We start from the raw sequence: 19,537 nt of genomic DNA, 5'->3' as shown, positions 1-19,537 counted from the left end.
GCCAGGGCAGCTGACCCAAACTGACCAAAGGAATATTCCATATCAGTATATATTTTGGGGGACATTCAGAGTGTTGGCGTTTGTCTTCTCAAGTACCCACCATGGTTGATGGTGCCCTGCTGTCCTGGAGATGGCTGAACACCTGCCTGCCCATGGGATAACAGTGAATGAATTCCTTGGTTTGCTTTACTTGCATGTGCAGCTTTTGCTTTACTTATTAAATTGTCTTTATCTCAACCCACAAGTTTTCTCACTTTCACTCTTCTGACTCTCCCCCATCCCACCGGAGGGCAGTGGGTGAGAGGCTGCATGGGGCTGGGTCAGCAGCTGGGGTTAAACCACGACACCAGTGCCTGGAGAAGTTTCCAAGCCTGCAGGTGTTCACTCAGAGCCTGTTTGCTGCCAGGGTGGGAAAAAGGAGGTATTCGGTTATGACTGCAGCCTTTCCAGTATTCTTCCATTTCCAAACCTGTCCAGCTTACAAGACCTTCCTATTCGTACAGCTGTGTTGCTCTCACTCTCCTTTTGTTTATTTGATCTGTGGTGGACTGTGTTGCCAGGATGCTGTGGATATTCCAGATCGTCTGGTTTAGAGACCGGGTCTGATTAAAAAAAACTGATTCAAAGGGACATGGTTCTTGTCAGACTTTTGCTTTTCTAGGAGACAAACATTACATTGTTTCAGCACAGAAGTGAAAAATTTGTATTAGGAAATAAATAAATGGTATTTGTCACAGCTTATAGTACTCAAGGGATAAAGGCTTGGAGTTTCAGGCTTAAGGCTCAGCTCACATCTATAACAGACACTGAGAATTTTTTTTAGATCAAATCCAACTCTTTTTTTCCCCTATACCCACACCCTCTTATGGGAGGAAGATGGTAATATTGAGAGTCAGAGGGTTTATATTAAAGGTCTGCAGGAAATGACAGGCTATGATGCTGTGTTTCAGGCTTGCAAAAACCCATTCAGAAAAATTCTGTCTGACTGAAATGAACCATTTTCTTGGATCTTTTGATACACAGAAGCCATCTTATTAACCAAAAGATTATGATTAATTTTTTTGATGGTTAAAAAGAAAATGCAGGCTTTTTATTTTTTTAAGTTAGAATGCATGAATCATTTGGTAGATGTACTTTTGGTCAGTTACGCAGCATAAGATTGAGATTTTATGATATATAACCATGCTACAAAGTGCCAGTACAAGCCTGATAAAAGTTACATTACTTCGAAAAATAATTGGTACAGTTGTTAAAATAAAATGCAAAATGCATATTGGAAATGTTCCTTGAAGCTTCCTTAGCATAATATTGTCGTTACTATTCCATATAGACACAGTCTGGTTCTGCTGGCTGAGTAAGCTGCCTAAAGAAACAATTGCTTTCATTTAGTAATAAAGAACTCTATCTCTTCATTTCTGCCTATGTAAGCTTTAGATACTTTGCAATATTGCTAGTATAAATGTTAAGAAATTTACACTGCAAAGATAAAATTAATTATGCCCATTCTAATCTAACAGTTAGCAATCGATGGGCTGTACAATGCCATCCCCTCTCAATAAAATTCCAATCTGGTGTTTAAATTCAGTCTCACATTTGCTTTTCGTTTGTGCTCGTCTTGATCAAGTCCCCAGTTCTTTGATATATATGATACTTTGGAAAGGTATAATACCTCCCTGCCTCTGAGAAACGGCTATAAAGCAAAACTCTTTACTGTTGGAACATCATCTTTAATTCACCATATCAAAACCAAGAAAAAAATGTAGCTAAAATCTTCCTTATTTATTCACTCTACTCTCCAAAGCATGTGAAGCAACTTGGAACAGCAGGAAAAATTTCCTGTCACTTCTTCCCTCTGCCTTCTCAGCCACCTGCATCCACCACTTGCCTCGTGCTAACACTGAGCCCAGAACAAACCTGCTTTGTTGATACCTGTGTGATGTCTCAATGAACTGCACTGACTCAGTGAAGCTTTAACAAATGCAAAAAGCAGCAGAACAGCACAGGGGAGAGAAGGGGCAAGAGGACAGGAGGGGTTAATCAGATTCAAATAACAGCAAACAGTGAGCTGCTAATTAAACCTGTTTATTGCTAGTTCCATGGCCACACTGTTAGCCATCGTGCTGCTAATCTAAAAGCATCCAGTAAATGCTCACTGAAGCTGTGCTTTTTGTTTATTAGTGGACAAAAATGACAGTAAAATGAGGAGCCAGACGGCAAAAGACATTTTGGGGTTGTGCTCAAAATCAAGCATCATGAATCCAGTCAAAGTTACACTTAGGAGAAATCCAAATTCAGAAATGCATAATTAAGGTATCTAAAGAATAGTTTCTCTGTCCTCTACTAATGTCATTGCAATAAATAAATGATTAAGACATTTCAGAGGACATGATTAAAGAGGGAGACAGGGGATAGATGCATGGTATACTTTAATCTTTTTAAATTTCACAGCACGCACAAAATTTCAAGTCAACCCTACATCCACATTTAGACTTTTATAGTTACTCTGGATGTTAGATAATCTGTACTTTTAGGAAAAAAAATGAAAATGAACAAGCAAAATGTATCAAGATCTGCAGAGAGAACAGAAGATGAGAAAGCCAGTGCACACGCTAAGCAAAGGACTCTGGAAGATGGGTCAGCAGAAAACAGTACGAGAGAGAGAAGTCAGAGAGGGAACAGAAGTGGCAGTTCAGGAGAATGCTACGAAGCAGGGTGAGAAAAGTAACGCCGTATCTCCAGAAACTAATGTTATTATATGAATTATGAATAAGTTTTGAATCTTAACTAGGGGCTTATTATCTTTCTAATACAGCCAAGGAAGACCTTAGCATGAAAGTAATATATTTCAAAATTCTCTGATGATTTCCTCTATCACTTTCTAGCAATTGCAGAGAAGTTGGAATGCGAGCAGATGTTCATGCAATTGTATGCAAGAAAACACATAATTTTCATTATTCTTCTTTAATGTTACTGGACATCTAACCACATGTATAGCTAAGTGTATACACCTACCTTATTTACTATGCTAACACTTCTAACATTTCATTGCATGTATGTTTAAAAATGATACCAGATATTCAAAAGAGTAAGAAATTCTCCATATTTTCCTCATATAAAGGAAACTTTAAAGTTTCAAAAGGAAACTTTACCAACTTTTCAAGCTTAGAATTCTTGAGTCTTATTTCAGTCTGTTCACTAATGAACAGCTTTCTTTACAGTGCTGTCTTGAAATGAAGAACAAAACCTTTAAAGGGTTGAGCAGTATTAGCTGTTCTGGTGCAAGCAATATTTCGCAACCTCTGTGTCAGAAAACAACTGAAAGATCACAATAAGACTGACTTTCAATCAGTGTTAGACACCCAGTTCCCACTTGTGTCCTTCGGAATTGCCCTTCTAGTAATTAAATATCAAACAAAAGTTTAAAGCTTTCAATAACTTCTGTTAAAATACTTTCAAGGTTGCTGAGTCAGAAGAGTTTTGGGAGAAAAGGAACTACTACATTTGTATTAAGTATCTAGTTGGCACTGAATGGTGTCAACAAAACCAGAAGTCTTACTTCACTGTCACTTGGCTATGCCCTGGCACCACAGGACAAGAGAAGAAATGTTTCGGCCCCATAAGTGCTTCAGGTGCTCCTAGACGCGATAAGCAAGAGTTCAGCTGGTGCCACACAGCAAGAATCCAGTCTATGATCTTGCACACAGGATCACATGGAGGAGGCATTTTGCCTCTGAACTGCAGAGAGAAAAGATATTTGACATGACATAAGACCTCTACTGCAAACACTTTCCTTGAAACCTTAAGACGGCTTGTTGGTTGATTGTTTTTTCCCCTGGTATACTGCTATTACAAAAATCAGGAACAATCAGAAACTGGTCAAACGTTTTTATGGAGTATATTGAAGTCTTGTATTAAGACTTATTTTCCCAAGTACACTTCAAAAGCTGTCTCATTATCAAGAACTTGTGACGCATCTACTTTCCTGTGGGAAACTGAGACACGAATTTGGCAGCTGTGCTTTTTCTATGGTGTATAGGATGAGGACTACAAGAGATACCTACCATATCCTGTACAATGTAACTGATATAAATAAAGCACATAAAAGAACATACAATCACACTGAACAGGAATGCCTGATCCAGGCATATTTTCAGTGGATTTCCATATTGATTTTAGATTTAGTAGCAATGAAGGAAAGATGTCTTCCTCTAGGACTTACATGTTGTTAAAGGCAAATTGTTTGGTGCCAGAAAAATCTTCTGTCTCATCTCACTCCAAATTACAGTCTTCATCATCCTAATCCTAGGATTATCCTCTGGAACAGTTTGAATTAAAGAAAGCATTAAAAGATGCACTAGGGAGAGTATTTGCCAGCACTGAAGCCAGAGCTACTTGGCGGAGTCTACAGGTAAACCATATAAAGTTAATGTAGAAACCATTTAAACTGTTCCCATGTATCCTAGTAGTCCTAAATCAGGGGAAAAGAGCTTTTAATCTGAAAACATGAATGGTAAGGCACAAACAAGGTATCAAAATACAGAGCAAGGATCTTGGAAAGGGTCTGTTGTTCAAACAGCAAATGTGCTATAATTTTTCCTTAGATTTTTGTAACAGATGAATCCTTCTTCTACTTTTAACTTTGTAATTCGCTATTTTAAGCCCCACACCAACTGGCATTTGAGTTTGCATATGGCACATGCATGTATTTTTTAAAAAATGTACTAGGCCTTTTTATTCACTATTTAATCAGGGAAGATACAGGAAGACATGTGGCCTTTTGCTTCAAATAGCCATCATCTGCATATGTGCTTTAGAGAAAATAAACTAATGAGATTAATACCCAAATTCTGTTCAACTTCAGTCAGAGGTAGGAAGCTATTACATTGTTAAACTCTAACCTGTAAGACTAAGGATTGCTTTTAAGCCTAAAGAAAACAGCCTGAAAATAACACCTGTTACACGGTGCTGCAAGTTCTGGTAGCCAAAGCAGTTCGTCAGAATAAGTTTGAGCCTGCATTGCTGTGTTTCTTGGCCTTGTGCTCAACTGAAGACAGTCCTTCCCTTTGATCTTGAATGATCTATGATCAAAGTATTTCTGTCCTTTTATAAAGGAGCTTAGATCGCTAGATATTCTCCTGGCTTGAGAATACAATCTTTCTCCTCATGAGGATGGAGGAGAATTTTGCAACATACTTTTATTGCGCTGTCCTCTGGCCTATACCTCCTTCCAGCACCGTAGCGTACCTGCAAGACACCAGCTTCAACCAACCCACCTCCTTGTCTACAGACGATTGCTGCCCTCCCTGTCCTTTGCAAGGATTCTGGAAACCATTCATACCCTCAGCCAGACAACCATTCATAATGGTTCCAGCTTACTATGTCTGTAGGGACCCAAGCATGTAAAGCACATGGGGAAAAAACGTTTCATGCAGAAAAAAGTACATCTAAGTAACTATGCATGTGAAAAAAGTAATCTAAGAATAGTAATCTATGAAAAGTTTCATTGATACATTTCACATTTTTTTTTTTTTTAATATTCTGTATTCCTGTTCTTGCTATTAAGGAATACCTAGGAGTGTTTCTAAATTTCCTCATTATCATAACTAAAATGTTCAGTCACCACAGATTTCCTCTTTAGGATCTCTTTGAATCAGTAAGCTTTTATAGATGAGAATTGTGGCACAGGGTACAGGAGATGACGTCCCCAAGGACAACCAAGATACATACAGCTGAACACTCAGAATCGACAGTAGCTCTGTTGTCCCAGACCAGGACTCCTTACTACTGAGAATTTTTTCCTGTTCATAGAACAATCTCCCTTTTTAAGGCTGTTCAGAACTCTGCTGCCAAGATTATTTTCCTTTGCAGCTGCCTTGATTGAACTCCCCCTCTCAATGTCGAACACTGCACGACTGTCTGCAATAGTTGCTGTCACACTGGAGTGGTTTTCTTCCAAATGACTTTCAAAATTCCACAATTCTCCTTTTGCCCACATCTTTCTTTTAATTTCCCATCCTTCATTTATTTATTCATGTTAAAACAGACTTCCCATCTTTTCTCTCTTTTGGACTTTTGCTCCAGCTTCAGCAGGCCTGTTGGCTCAAAACAGCTTCCCTACTGATACGTTTTCACTCCTCTTTCCTCTTTGATTTGAAAATCATGAATAGTCTTTTTGCTGCTTAAAACTTAGACAACACACACAGGACATAAAACTATCTTATTTTAGATGTATAGAATAAATTCCTTGAGAAAGGGATTTTATATTTGCTGAACAGGTTTTTACTAATATGTTCACGTAAAAGATGAAAAAAATTATTGAAGGGTGTTTTCATACAACGGATAAGCAAATATCCACAGTATCATTATTTGCGGTCAACCTGTGTGTTTACGCTAATCAGCCATGACAACGCACCTTCCTATATGAGGCCAAGCACAACACCTGTAGATGCACAGCTTGTATCTTCCTAGAAATGAATGTTTTTTTCTTGAAACAACTTTGTTACCTGCTCAAATTTTGACATTACCCTTGTACATATTTCATGGACCCAGTAACGAACAAAGTTGCTGAAGCCAATTCAAATTCTTACCTTGTTTATAACTTTTCTTCTTAAAAACTTTTGAAGCAAGCCGTGCATTGGCTCCCCATCCCACCTAAGCTGGACCCAACGGAAATGCTGCTGAACCAGCAGGTCAGAGCCATGAAGATGACACTTGGCGATTGTTCCCAGTAAAAAGCAGTTCTCGTGGAAGTAAAAGGCACCAGAAACTCCATTTGCTAAAAACGAACCATAAAGAATTTTACTGAAATACTCAAAGCTTTGACATGATTTCATACAAAAACAAGAAGCAGTGACATAATTGGAAAGAAAAAAAAACCAACATAACACAAAACCCAAAAAACCCACCCCATCTAAATCAACTTTAAAAGATGCTATATTTGGTTAAGAAAAACTACTTGCATTAAAATATAAAAACTGACAAATTACGCTTTTCTCTTCTAAGTTCCCCATTCGTCATGTATTATAATATAACTGTACTGTAGCAAAACCATCCATCCCACATTCTTTAAATACCTCTCTGAATAGTGCAAGGATTTTCCGAACTCCGATTCTCAAGAGGTGCCAGAAAATCTCCCAGCAGTTCAGATAAAGAAGCTCTCTCCAGATTTTCTAAAATCACAATGGTTGTCTTGCTTACAGGAGGCTGTTTAACTGGGACCAGACAAGCTGAAATATAAAAATCCCATTAATGTCTACTTATGAAAATTGACTTTTATTTATGTATACAGCTTTTACTTCTACTAATGCAACAAAGGATTTTTTTCGTTATTTTTTTGCCTTTTTACTTATTATACACTCTGCTTCTGTAAATATGTTCAAAACTGGAAGCATAAAATCAAACAATGGAAAAAGTATCATCCTGTACAATAAGGACAAACATAGAAAGTTATTATTACAATTAATTCCTGGAATGGCTATAATGGGATCTTCATAGATAGGAAGGATTTAAGCACATTGAAAATAAATACAACAGAAAAGATAGCAAAGATCTCTGGAAACATTTCTTTCATCTGCTGTGATACATCTTAAACTTTTAACACATACTCTTTATACCATGTAGTGACAAAATAATTCAGAGCATTCTATGTTTATAAGAAGCTTAATCATTCCGTGAGCTTGTCTATTTGTTTGCTACTATCCTCTGTTCAGAACTTCCTTCAATACCTTTCAGAATCACCTGAATAATCAGAGCTAGTTTGAGGCACAAAAAGCAGCACCTGAACCTAATAGGCACTAAAATCAAACACAAAGATATCTCATTTTTTCAAATTTCAGATATTTTCCTTTATTTTTTCTTGATTTTAACATCTTGTTGCCTAAAAGAGAGATAGCATTGGGAAGTGTTCTTGTAACACTATGTCCCAGGTCAATGCTTTTGTAATACAAATAATAAATAAAACACTTGTCTTGAGCATATTGTGCCCTGTATTGTTTCAGAACTTCTTGAAGGTGGTACTAAAGATGGTCATCAAGGAAAATGGTGAGTAATAGGGCAAAACTTAGAGACTGACTGTAGCTGATGACTGCTATTTATCTGCAGTTTCCTGAATATTACTGCCCTGTTTTGCTAAGAGGATATGGCTGGATGGCAGGGAGGACAGGTACCTCCTCTGTGCCTGGTGGAACCATTTGGAGAGGACAGTGCTCTCCTAAGAGAGGAGATGTAGCAGAACAATGGAGCAAGAAACGGGCAGAAAAACAAAAGGCTGAACGCAAACACAGACTATTAATAAAAGTATGTTGCTGACAAAGAGTAAAGAATCCAGAAGCAGCTTTTCTAAGGGACATTGGCTAGTCAACAAATCCGACTACAAATGGTTTTATCCCCTGCAGGTGAAACACCAAAGCCTAGCTGACTTCTGACTAAATGGCCTCTTCTCTCCCAGCAATGTGCTGGCACTCAGAATGACATGTGGGAAGAATTCCTGGCACAAGCTGTCCTCAAAACTGTGACCAAGATTTCCTGGGAGGAAAAAGAGACACAGGCTGAAGTTACCCCAGGAAGCATGCCAGCAATCAGAATGAGCCCTGCACACCGTTGGACAAGCCCATGGGATGGCTCTGCTTTTGTGCACGGGCACAAACGTAATCAGAGGGGACTGCACAGAGTTTGTTGCAAGCAAGAATGCCCATGAAAGCTGCAGGATGAAAGCACATGTGAAGGACAGGTCCACACTGCACAGGCATGGCAGGTAGAAGACAGCATTCAGTCTCATTCACTGAATTGTAGTTTTTCTATTAAAAAGTTACTAATTTGAGTTTGCTTGCATAAAACAACTTCCTATGAAATTGAAATTCCTCTTGGTGTTTCTGGTCTGCCCACACTGAGAAGGAAGAAGGTAGAGGAGCTGATGGTCTCAAAACTTCATGAAGCACATGAAGATACAGCCAGAAGTGTTGCATTGGTACAACTGAAACCGGAACAATTTCAAATGCCTAAAGCCCAAACCTCTTTCAATACAGAAGGTGAAATGTGAAAATCATAGCTCCTGAAATGCAAGGTTATTCCAAGCAGCAATGAGATTTATCACGTTTCTTTTTAATGTGAATGACCACGTTGAGTGAGAGGTAAAGTTAAGATCCATAAGCCATAATAATAAAAAAGCCCAGTGTTTTTGGATGAAAATGACATGTGTTACCAAGGTTAGATTCAAACTGTATTGCTAGTTTTTGTCAAAAAAACCCCAGCAGAACCCATGAATAATTAAACACTCATAAAATAGAATCGGGAAAAAAACAGTAGAAAGCTGCAAAGGGGTGAAGGCAGCTAAATATCCAAGAACTACTTGCAGACAGTAAAACTGTATTTGAGCCAAAATTAATTTGAACAGTACCAAAGAAAAAGAAGCATCATATCACTCTTCAGGCTCTTCTATTACAGTATGTGTGAGATGAGATATATTATATACTATTGCTATATTATTTAATATATTTATATTATATACTATATTATGACTGTATAGTTAATACTATAGCAAAAGAAAATAAATCAGAGTTAGAATGCATGAGTACAGAAAAAATGCAGCACAACCTGCCCATGGAAAAGCCCTCCACACAAAACAATGCTTTTACCTTCACTTTTAGCACTATTCTATTTGTTCTTTTTTTACGTTTTCATTCCTATTTCTGACTGACCTATGCACCCCCATTGTTCTGCTTCCATACGTAATTTGCCCATTTTCATTGTCATTCATCTTTGGCTACTTTCCTTTTTTTACTCTTATCAATTATTCACCGTGAATTCACACAGGTACTGACCACTCTGAGAATACTTCACTGTGGAGCACCCAAGGAATAGGTCTTTAATCTACGTGTAACTATTCACATACACGGAAATTGTTCATTTTAACAGAAATTCAATGTTGTCCTGTAGTAATAGGTCAGAACACACACACTAATATCTGTCTACTTGGGTGAAAAATTTGGCTGAGATTCACAGATAGGTGAGCATAAAAGTGGTCTGACTTTTTAAGAATTCTTTCACTGCTCCTTTTTTTCCCAGAAAGGTAATAATTATAGCTTCCCTTCTCATACCTTCTCTTTTTTTAAAAAAGAAGACACCCAAATATTAGAGTAGTTACAATAACGCAACAATAGACTTTCATTCTGATTCAGTAGTTCTGAACCATAGCAATCAACTTTTAAAGGCTCACAAACAAAGGAAAAAAGGAATGAGACAGAAAAAAATATTAAGAACTATTAATTTTACTCATATAGAACAAACTTTTGACAGAGCTCCCTGTTGGACTGTTACACTTAGTGCTACCTGATTTTAGACTCTTTTCATTATTCTCCAAGCATCTGGAAAACTATCGGTTCTGGTCAAACATGCCACCCACTATGCAAAATGTTTTAATGTATTTCTTTACTTCGTATCATTGAATTTTTTCCTACAAATTACCAAAATCAGTCCTGCTGAAATAACCTTACCACTACTGATGAACAGTTCTGCAAGCTGCTCCTTGGAGAAACCAGCATCCACTTCAACTTTAATGATTTCACATGAGGATCCTGCAGTCACTTGCTTTTGCTGTGTTGAAAATGTATAGATTTGGTGAAATAATGCAAACTCTAATTTATGAACGAATTTACTTTATATGTTTGTGTTAATACCTTCAGGCAGGCCGCTATCTGATATGCTATATAGTCTTGCAAACTTCCTTCTGGACCATGGAAAATGACATTACGATATTGTTCAACCTACAGAGAGACAACAGATTGTTCATGATAGTTCATAGACTTGGATTTTTTATTCCCTAGATGAGATAATCAGCACCTAACAGACAATAATAAGCTGATAATCCTTAGTATACTAGTTTCAAAATATGCAATATTTGCATATGGCACCTTGGAAATATAGTGATAAACCTACTACATGAAAAGATGTTTTGCCATTATAAAAATCATTAAAAGTTGAAAAATTCATGTAGGAAGGATGAATTCAAGAGTCACAAATCTTTTATTGATTTTGAATTAAAATAGATAAACCAGAATGATGTTAAAATCGTCAAAGCACAGTTTAAGTCACTGTTAACTTAAGGACTTAGACTAAAGATTTTCTTTGTAGTTGAAATGGGATAATTTATCAATATGGTAGAATAAAAATGATTTCATCTGTAAAATTGCTTAACCTCTAAAAAGTCAGTAAGGGAGTACACTCACATCACTGTGCAATTTTGTTGAATACAACAGAAACCTATGGCATATAACTGTTCTTCTAACAACATAAAGTACTATCCAAGGACATAGCAGAAATTGTGTGGATTTTAAACTAATTCTGATTCAATTAGCAATGTTAAAACAAATGATCTATGAAAATTAAGTCATATTAGCCAATTAGCCTTATTTTTTGAGATATTAAATAAATCATAAGAGCTACAGGAGATTATATATATAAGCTAACAATAGAATTCAAGTCTCAAATAACTGCTTGCATGAATGTTATTCTAATTTACTTTCCCCTCAAAAAGTAGAATGAAATCACTTTGGGAAGAAGTAAGATATAGAGCTTTTAAAATATTTTCTTAAGCACTTCAGTTACTCGGATGGCAGCTGTTTAAAGAAGAAAGTTAATGCCCTCAGGTGACTGAACTTACTGAGGTAAGACTTAGGGGGAACTTTATTTGAGAGTAATACCTTTCATCCCATTTCAGTTTTTAGAATTCTTGACCTTCTTCCACAGAGTAGAAGATAAATATTATTCAGTCAACACTATCACAGAAATATTTTCATGTATAAATGCAGAGAGAAGCTAGTTTAGTACTTACCAGGCGGAGGTAATTCTGAAGAGTCTGAAGATGGATCATAGATGCATAAGTCACACTGTTTAGGCAGCCTTCTTGAGGTCCTTTAAAAAAGAGATACACAAACAACTTTTCTAAATCTCTTCTGCTTATAAGCATGTATGATAGATACACGTGTTTTTCATGCAGTGTTCTACAGTGATCTCCAAAATTTACAGGCTATACAAATCAAAATGGTGAAGAAAAGAAACACATCTGTCTAGCAACATGGATTCATGGGTATCCATGACATAAGTAAAATGGATGCTTCTATATAAGTGAAGAAGGTATTAATAGTAGGGCTTTTATGTGCCAGCATAGTTTCTAAATGTAGTAGACCTTTTAAAATCTATTCTAGTTAAACAATTAATTAAGAAGGTGTTAATGGAGGATCCAGGAAACTATATACCCATCGCTTTTACTTAAGTCCTTGGGAAAGTCATGGAATGAACTGTCCTGGTGGCTGTCACAGGTTAAATGAGGCACGTGATTGGGAAAAACCAACATGGATTCACCAGGGGCAAGTCGTGCTTGACAAACTTGATCACCTTCTACAGTAAAGTAACCCGCTCAGTTGATGTGGGGCAAGAGGAGGACATTGTCTACCTGGATTTCTTCAAGTCTTTTGATATGGTTTCCCACAGCCTCCTCCTAGGGAAACTGATGAGCTGCGGTCCAGACAAGTGGTCTCTGGGATGGCTGGGGAACTGTCTGACAGGCCATACCCAGAGGGTGGTGGTAAATGGCTCCTTTTTAAACTAGCATGAGTGGAGGCTCCCAGAGATTGCTGTTTGGCCCAACACTGTTTAACATCTTCGTAAGTGATCTGGATGAGGGGATCGAGTGTACCCTGATTAACTTTGCTGGTGACACCAAACTGACTGGGGAAAGTGGACACTTCAGAAGGGAGGTCCACCCACCAGGAAGACCTGGATAGGCTGGAAGAGTGGGCTAACAAGAACCTTATGAACCTTGTCAACAAAGACAAATGTAACGTCTTGTACCTGGGAAAACATAATCCAAGAGTGCAGCACAGGCTGGGATCTACCCAGCTGGGGCCACACGTGGTTCAGTTTTGGTCTCCATTATGCAAAAAAGGTGTGAACAGGCTGGAGAGGGTCCAGAGAAGGGCCACAAAGATGATCAACGGACTGAGAAGCTGCCATATGAGGAAAGGCTGAGAGAACTGGGCTTGTTCAGCCTTGAGACAAGAAGGCTTAGGGGAGACCTTATCACCATGCTCCAGTATTTAAAGGGTGGTTACAAAAAAGATGGAGACTCCCATTTTACAATGAGCCACATGGAAAAGAGGAGGGGTAATGGGTACAAGTTACTACTGGGTAGAATCCAACCAGACACAAGAGGGAAAATTTTTACAGTGAGAAAAGTCAGCCATTGGAAGTGGTGGATTCCCAAACATTGGACACTTTAAGATTCAGCTGGACAGGGTGCTGGGCCATCTTTTCTAGATCGTGCTTTTGCCAAGAAAGTTTGGACCAGATGATCCTTGAGGTCCCTTCCAACCTGGTATTCCATGATTCTGTGATTAATTTGATATGATATTTCTGAGGATCAAGCAATGCTGAAGAACAAAACCAGCAGCAAATTACTCTCAAATTATGTATTTCATATGGAGTGTCTTAACATTCAAGATTGAAAATTGTAAAATGAAAGTTACCAAACAAAAACACTGTGATATGCTCAGCTCTGTTCTTCTTCAAAAAGTCCCATGGTGGCTGGGGAAAATTCTGACCTGTTGACCACGGAATGTTTCCTGTTAAAAAGAAAAAAAAAAAAGAGAGATATATTCCCTGTATCTAGATAAGTGTCTTACGCTCAAGCGTATTCATTTGTTTTCAAAGATTATGTGCATACACTGACAAATTTGACAAACAAACCAGTCCCAAGTACTAAATCATACTAGTATTTGCTACATGACAGAGGATACGAGTGCTTTCTGCCAATTAATACACAAGTTTAATGACTAGCCTGTCTTTACATCTTTACACATAAAGCAAAACAAGATAATTGCCAAGTCTAATGTGAATAGGGTGTTTTGAGGGTGATGGGCAGGTGGGGGCGGGGGAAGGGGATATGCAGCACGTCTTTAGTACATTATCAGTATCCTATGCAACTGTTACTACTACTGCTACCAGATTTTGGCTAATTTCTCACCTTTTCAAAGTTTTTTCTGTTTTACCATGATAAGTGAAGTTACATAAAACAGAAGTAGTGCTCATGATTTACAGTCTGGATTTACTGTACATTCTGGATGTACTGCAAAGCCATAGTGTGGTCTTTGCTTTGACTTATTTCATTTCACCTGTAACATACATCCCTCCTCTGGAATACTAATTCAAGTAAAGGACTAATTAACATAGGACCTCATGGTCCCTGAGGTGATCTTTAAGTGCTTAATGAATTGTACCATACACGCAGCTAAAATTAAATAATGTGTTCATGCCAGTACCATTCAAAGTTTCATAGAAACTTTAAAAGAACCAGGAATCCAAACACACTTTTGTCTCACAAGATTTCACAAATGCAAGAAAATCCTCAATTTTTGCTTTTCTTATTACACCCGTATTGATACCTAGTTTGACAGATAATATACTGCTTGCACTGAGGCCAATGTTGGATTCTGCAGCACTATTAAATGACAGGTCTTCTAGGCTCCTCCATCCATCAGAAGCGATTGCTTGGAAATGGTTTGTCACCGCCTGACTCACTGCTTTTGAAAAATCATCCCATGATGTCTGTTTGCGGATATTTAAAGCACATATTGTGTTTTCTGTATCGAATTCCTCAGTACTGCAATGGGTTGGTTCAATACCACTGACTGAAATCCTTACAGGTACATTAAGAGCATCTGTTGAAAAACAGAAAACCAAAAATGAAAAAAAACGGTAAAACTCAATTAAAAAAAATCCTATTATTAAAGACCAATGTCATCTAATATTGCAAAGGAAATCTGCAAAATAACTCCTGCTACAGAAAAACAAATGTTAAGGAGCAGCACAGATCACTATCACAAAATCAGGGCAGTGATGAAAAATAAATATCAAGGTATCTACCTTTTTTTACATTATAAAAAAAAATCAGTATTATTATGCTTAAATAATGAGAAGCAAGACAAAACTTATTTAATCTTTTACTACTTCTTTACAGACTAATTTCTTACAAATTAAGACAGACTGTAGGTAGTGTCTTAACATTTTAGCTTATTGTGGTTGTGCATACTTCTATTATCAATACAGAAAGGAATTTTCTGGCACTAGTGCACAAGTAGAACACACAGCTGAGCCAAATGTCTTTTAAATAAAAAGCTAAGATAGAAAGTTCACTTTAAAGTGTATATTTGATTTGTGATAGAACAAATTGACAAGATATTAAAAAAAGAAAGCAGGAAATTTAACATGCACATTCTAGAAACAAAATTAATTTAATGAAGGTATTTTAAATCTTGCTCTTTGAAAAATGGAATACAACTTGAGAGAAGCAGCCGCAGTGTAGATGGATCATTTAGATGACTAAAACTGAAAAAGGAAACTATCTTCTAACTTTAATGCCAAAACAATACCTTTCAGAAATCACCCCTCAAATTAAAAATAAATGCACCACAGGAAAAAAAAAAAAATATATCAACTTATTGTGAAATCTTGTAACATGATCTTAGTTTCGCTTTTGAATTCAGAAGCCAAATCTTCAGCTGATACAAACTAACAAAGTTTTTTTGATGTCAGAAAAGCTCTGATATAAACCCACTAGACTACCATAGGGAAAAGATGACCCAAAGGCATTCTTCAGATGTGGGATGTGAAAAATGCATCACAGGCTTGCCCTTCTGATGGCTGGACCTCAGGGAAATGAGTGATGTCTGTAAGAAATGCAGAGAGTTCTCTACAAAGAAACAGGCCCCTAGGACAGAGGTACAGTTTATGCCTAAATTTCAGTGCATGTGACCCCTACAGCATAGCTGGTAATCCTGGCCCCCAGCCTCTCTGACCTGTTGGAGCACATCCTCCTGTCCTACATCCATGTAGCTCCTCACCGTGGAAACCTCACTGGACTGCGAGGAAGGTAGTAGGTGACAAACACACAGCTTACCCAAAATGCAGTCTTGGCTTGTTGAGGCATATAGCCAGATGGAAAAATAATGTTTCCAAGCTGCCACATACCAGATATCATGGAGGTGGGGGGGGAAGCTAATTATGATCATGTTAACTACAGGCTTAACAAATGAAAGAGAAGAGAAACAGAGTCCAAAGGTTTCCACCTGATAAAAGCAGGTGGATTTATGATAAGGCTGAGAAACAGGGTACTAGGACTGATGAAAACAACACAGGCATCAATTTAAGAGGCTACAGGTTAAGCTGTGAGAAACTGGCTTCTGATAAAGAAGTAGACCACATAGGAGTTTCTAATAGAAAGTGAATTGTGTTCCTCTCTGCACCTACAGTAAAATGGTAAGAACCTAGACATTATAATAGCTAAAGAGGAAAATCAGAAGCAGCACACAGAAAGCTGCCTTATTTTGTTGATAATCAGTGACACTGGCTGCCCACAGCCCTACATCCCACAACATAAAAAGTGAAAAAAATACCAAGCATACAAATCTACAAAGACGACACTTCTGACCATACAGAGAAATAGAAAACACAGAACTTGTGAGTGAATGGACTGAGTTCTAACTCAAGAAATACACAGGTCATCCTGCTCTACTGAATTTTGAGAAAAGTTACAGAGAAGCAAGAAGGTGACAGGTTTCAGCAGAACAATCTTCTGACAAAAGTTATTGACGTTGGAAAAAAGAAGTTGTTTGATCTTGTCTCTAAGGCTTTTTTTGAAGAATAAAGTAAACAATCCCCTCAACAATAAACAAGTGACAAATAAAGCTATGCTCTTAAAAGAGATTCAGATGTGACTAGATGATTGTCTCAGCCTGAGGAAATTTGACAGGTATCCACCACAAAGTAATTTTCCTGCAAGAATTGCAAGAGAAGGTAAGATTAGGATAACAGCTTTGGAAAAAGTAATTACTAACATTAAATTTAGAAATTTTAAGAGAACACAGATGTTTGCATGTGTACAATATATACTGTCTTTTCAAATGTTTTAAAAATAAAGATATTACTCATTTAATAATCTCCAACAAAATTTTATCATATGCTTTTGCAAAATTTGGAGAATAGAAACTTGCTAGGTTAAGAAAACCTAATTTTGTGGTGCCAAAGAAGTGACAACTACCCTTTTAATAGTTCTGATTTTTGTCCCACAAGCTTCTAACTACAAACAATTTTATGTAGTGCCGATGGCATTTACTTACTTAAGTTTTCTAGGAGATGTTTGCAATCATCAGTGGCAACATCATGCAATGTTCGATTACACTTATCTTTTCTCTCAGCCTCTAGTCCACCATGGCTACAAAGGATTTCTAGACAGTTCTGCAAAGGTAAGAACTGTATTATTTACTTGTTCATTTGCTGCATTGAAGAGTCATACCAATATGCAGTTAGACTCCTAAATGAAATTCTTACACATGCATCTCCAAAGATGAGTGCAATGAATGAAAAAGACAGCAGAAGGCAGAGAACTGAACTGTGAGGCTGACAGTGGGAAGCAGAGTGAAAAAAGAAGTGAGAGAACAAAGAAATAAGGCTTATTTCCTTAGTAAAATAACAAGTTTTGTTGGCTCTGTTGCCAATGAAATACCAGCTAAGATGCCCTAGCATCTGTAATGAATGGCACCTACCAATCTCTAAAGAAAAGGGTGCAAGTGCCATTATTCTTTATATGCAACTATCATGCAGTGTCATGAATGACATGCAGTGCAGATAAAGGATTAGAGAATGAAGTTGAAGCGTTAACAGTACTTGAAGATGGCTATTAAGCTTGCTTTAGCTTCTTAATATCCGAAACATCTCTCAAGTCAATAAATACATTTAACCAAATACATTTATGTAAAGTCTCTGCATCAAAGCTGGGAATCTGACTGCCAGCTCTATATTGCTTTCGTCACCCAAGAGAATACCCTCAGCCCTCAGTGCAGATCTTACTAAACAGTTGACTTGGAACGTGCTCAGAAACTCAAACTCATGAGTTATTCATGAACGGTGCATGTGAACACTTCCGCTGTCAGAACCATCAGAGTGAACATTTAGCCAAAGCTCCTTTTAGACAGTAAACAAAACCTAGTGTCCAAGTTCCTGAGGATTGTATTACTGCAGAAAGAAGCAACTCATTGCCCACTATTTAGGTATTTGCAGACTATACCAAATACCTTAAGCTGCATTTAAACTGAGATGAGTGGAAACTGAATAAGTCTGTACCTGCCTAGCAGACACTGGTGACAGAATATTGACTCTATTTGTAATGCAAAATGCAGAGTAAGCAGAGGCTGGTCCCTAAAAAAAATAATTTAATGAAATGAATTTTAAATCTGTGCCTATTTTGAATTTATCATAGTAAATTTATTAGGAAAAAAAGGAAAACATAATGATAGATATTGAATTAGGCATGTAATCACAAGCTGATTTTCAAAGTTTTTGACAATCAGTGTTAGAAGTGTAAAGTTTCTGATGTCAAAATCTTCAAGCAATGTTAAATTTCCAGAAATTTTCCTGCTTATCATCAGTAAGACCTGTCAGGTCATTCTCCATGTCATCAGTTATCCCAGCCCCAAAAAACTTATTAATGGCCAGCTAAAAAGGCTGCTGAAAATAACAAAATAAACAATGTATTACTGCACATATTTGATTCTCAAATTCCCTTTCCTCCCTCCCATGGGAAAAATTGTTCAAAGTTAAATCATCCCTAACTGTAACTGGAAACCATGTTCATCTAATATCTATAGTAAATACATGACACCCAAGAAATTGGCATTTGGGGTGGAATTCACCTCACCTTAACTCTGAAAATTTGAATCTCATGTAATCATCTTTTCTCTTCTTATTGCTTTCTCAAAACAAATAGGTATTTAAAATGTGACAATTCACTTGATTTGACACCTAGCTTCTGGGGTAAACTACCCACTGCAAGTATCTGTCTCTGTTAAATGATTGACATCTAAGTTTTAGTTCTTTGAAACTAAAAAAGAAGGATTTATCATGCCTAAATGCTATCAGGTTACTGTAACTTCTTCATATAGACTGACCTTAAAGCCTTTCGATGCTGCTATGTGGGCAGCAGTCCAACCCTCTTTGTCAGCATGGTTGATGAGATCTGCAGAAATAACAGGCTTTACTCTATTGCTATAGTTGTCTTCTCTCTTCTCCAAATCGAAGTAGTCTACATCAGCCTCTGCTGCAGTCAAAGAGTTCCCATTGTTTGGCTCTCCATAGTACATAAGGAGCTTGAGACTGTCAACATTACCAGAATCCACTGCTGCGTGAACTGGTGACCAGCCATCCTAACAAAAGAAAAGCAAAAAGCACACTCCCACCAAACACATAGAAAAATGTTTGCAGAACTTGTATCAGCAAAGAATCTGAATGGAAGGCTCTGTTCGGAAATTAAAAACATAAGCAAGAGTGAAAAAATAATCCTTTGGCAAAAAAGAGTTGCTTGTATGTGTTTTGAGGTGGAAAAAAAAGAGGGAAGGAAATGTAGTAGTAGAAGAAAATTCTACAGCTTTCTCCAAGGACAGTCCAACAGACAGAGACTTCAAAACTTTCAGAAGACTCTGAGTGATACAGG

At 37.4% G+C, this 19,537-nt stretch overlaps 1 protein-coding gene across 1 annotated transcript in view; it reads right to left on the bottom strand.

Moving 5' to 3' along the window:
• Nucleotides 1-19,537, bottom strand: part of CTTNBP2 (cortactin binding protein 2) — a gene marked incomplete at both ends in the record, with an annotated part of 88,537 nt that overhangs the window by 9,547 nt on the left and 59,453 nt on the right. The window contains 10 exons of the mRNA XM_080354141.1: nucleotides 3,557-3,735; nucleotides 6,588-6,775; nucleotides 7,074-7,226; nucleotides 10,491-10,590; nucleotides 10,674-10,760; nucleotides 11,828-11,907; nucleotides 13,521-13,616; nucleotides 14,436-14,711; nucleotides 17,169-17,286; nucleotides 18,996-19,250. Of these exons, the coding sequence (XP_080210267.1) occupies nucleotides 3,557-3,735; nucleotides 6,588-6,775; nucleotides 7,074-7,226; nucleotides 10,491-10,590; nucleotides 10,674-10,760; nucleotides 11,828-11,907; nucleotides 13,521-13,616; nucleotides 14,436-14,711; nucleotides 17,169-17,286; nucleotides 18,996-19,250 (1,532 nt within the window). The remainder of the gene's footprint in view (nucleotides 1-3,556; nucleotides 3,736-6,587; nucleotides 6,776-7,073; nucleotides 7,227-10,490; nucleotides 10,591-10,673; nucleotides 10,761-11,827; nucleotides 11,908-13,520; nucleotides 13,617-14,435; nucleotides 14,712-17,168; nucleotides 17,287-18,995; nucleotides 19,251-19,537) is intronic.

This window comes from Nesoenas mayeri (assembly GCF_963082525.1).
Source record: "Nesoenas mayeri genome assembly, chromosome: 1".
Taxonomy (NCBI): Eukaryota; Metazoa; Chordata; class Aves; order Columbiformes; family Columbidae; genus Nesoenas; species Nesoenas mayeri.
Note: the sequence above shows the minus strand (reverse complement) of the source record. Positions and strands in the feature narration are given on the sequence as shown.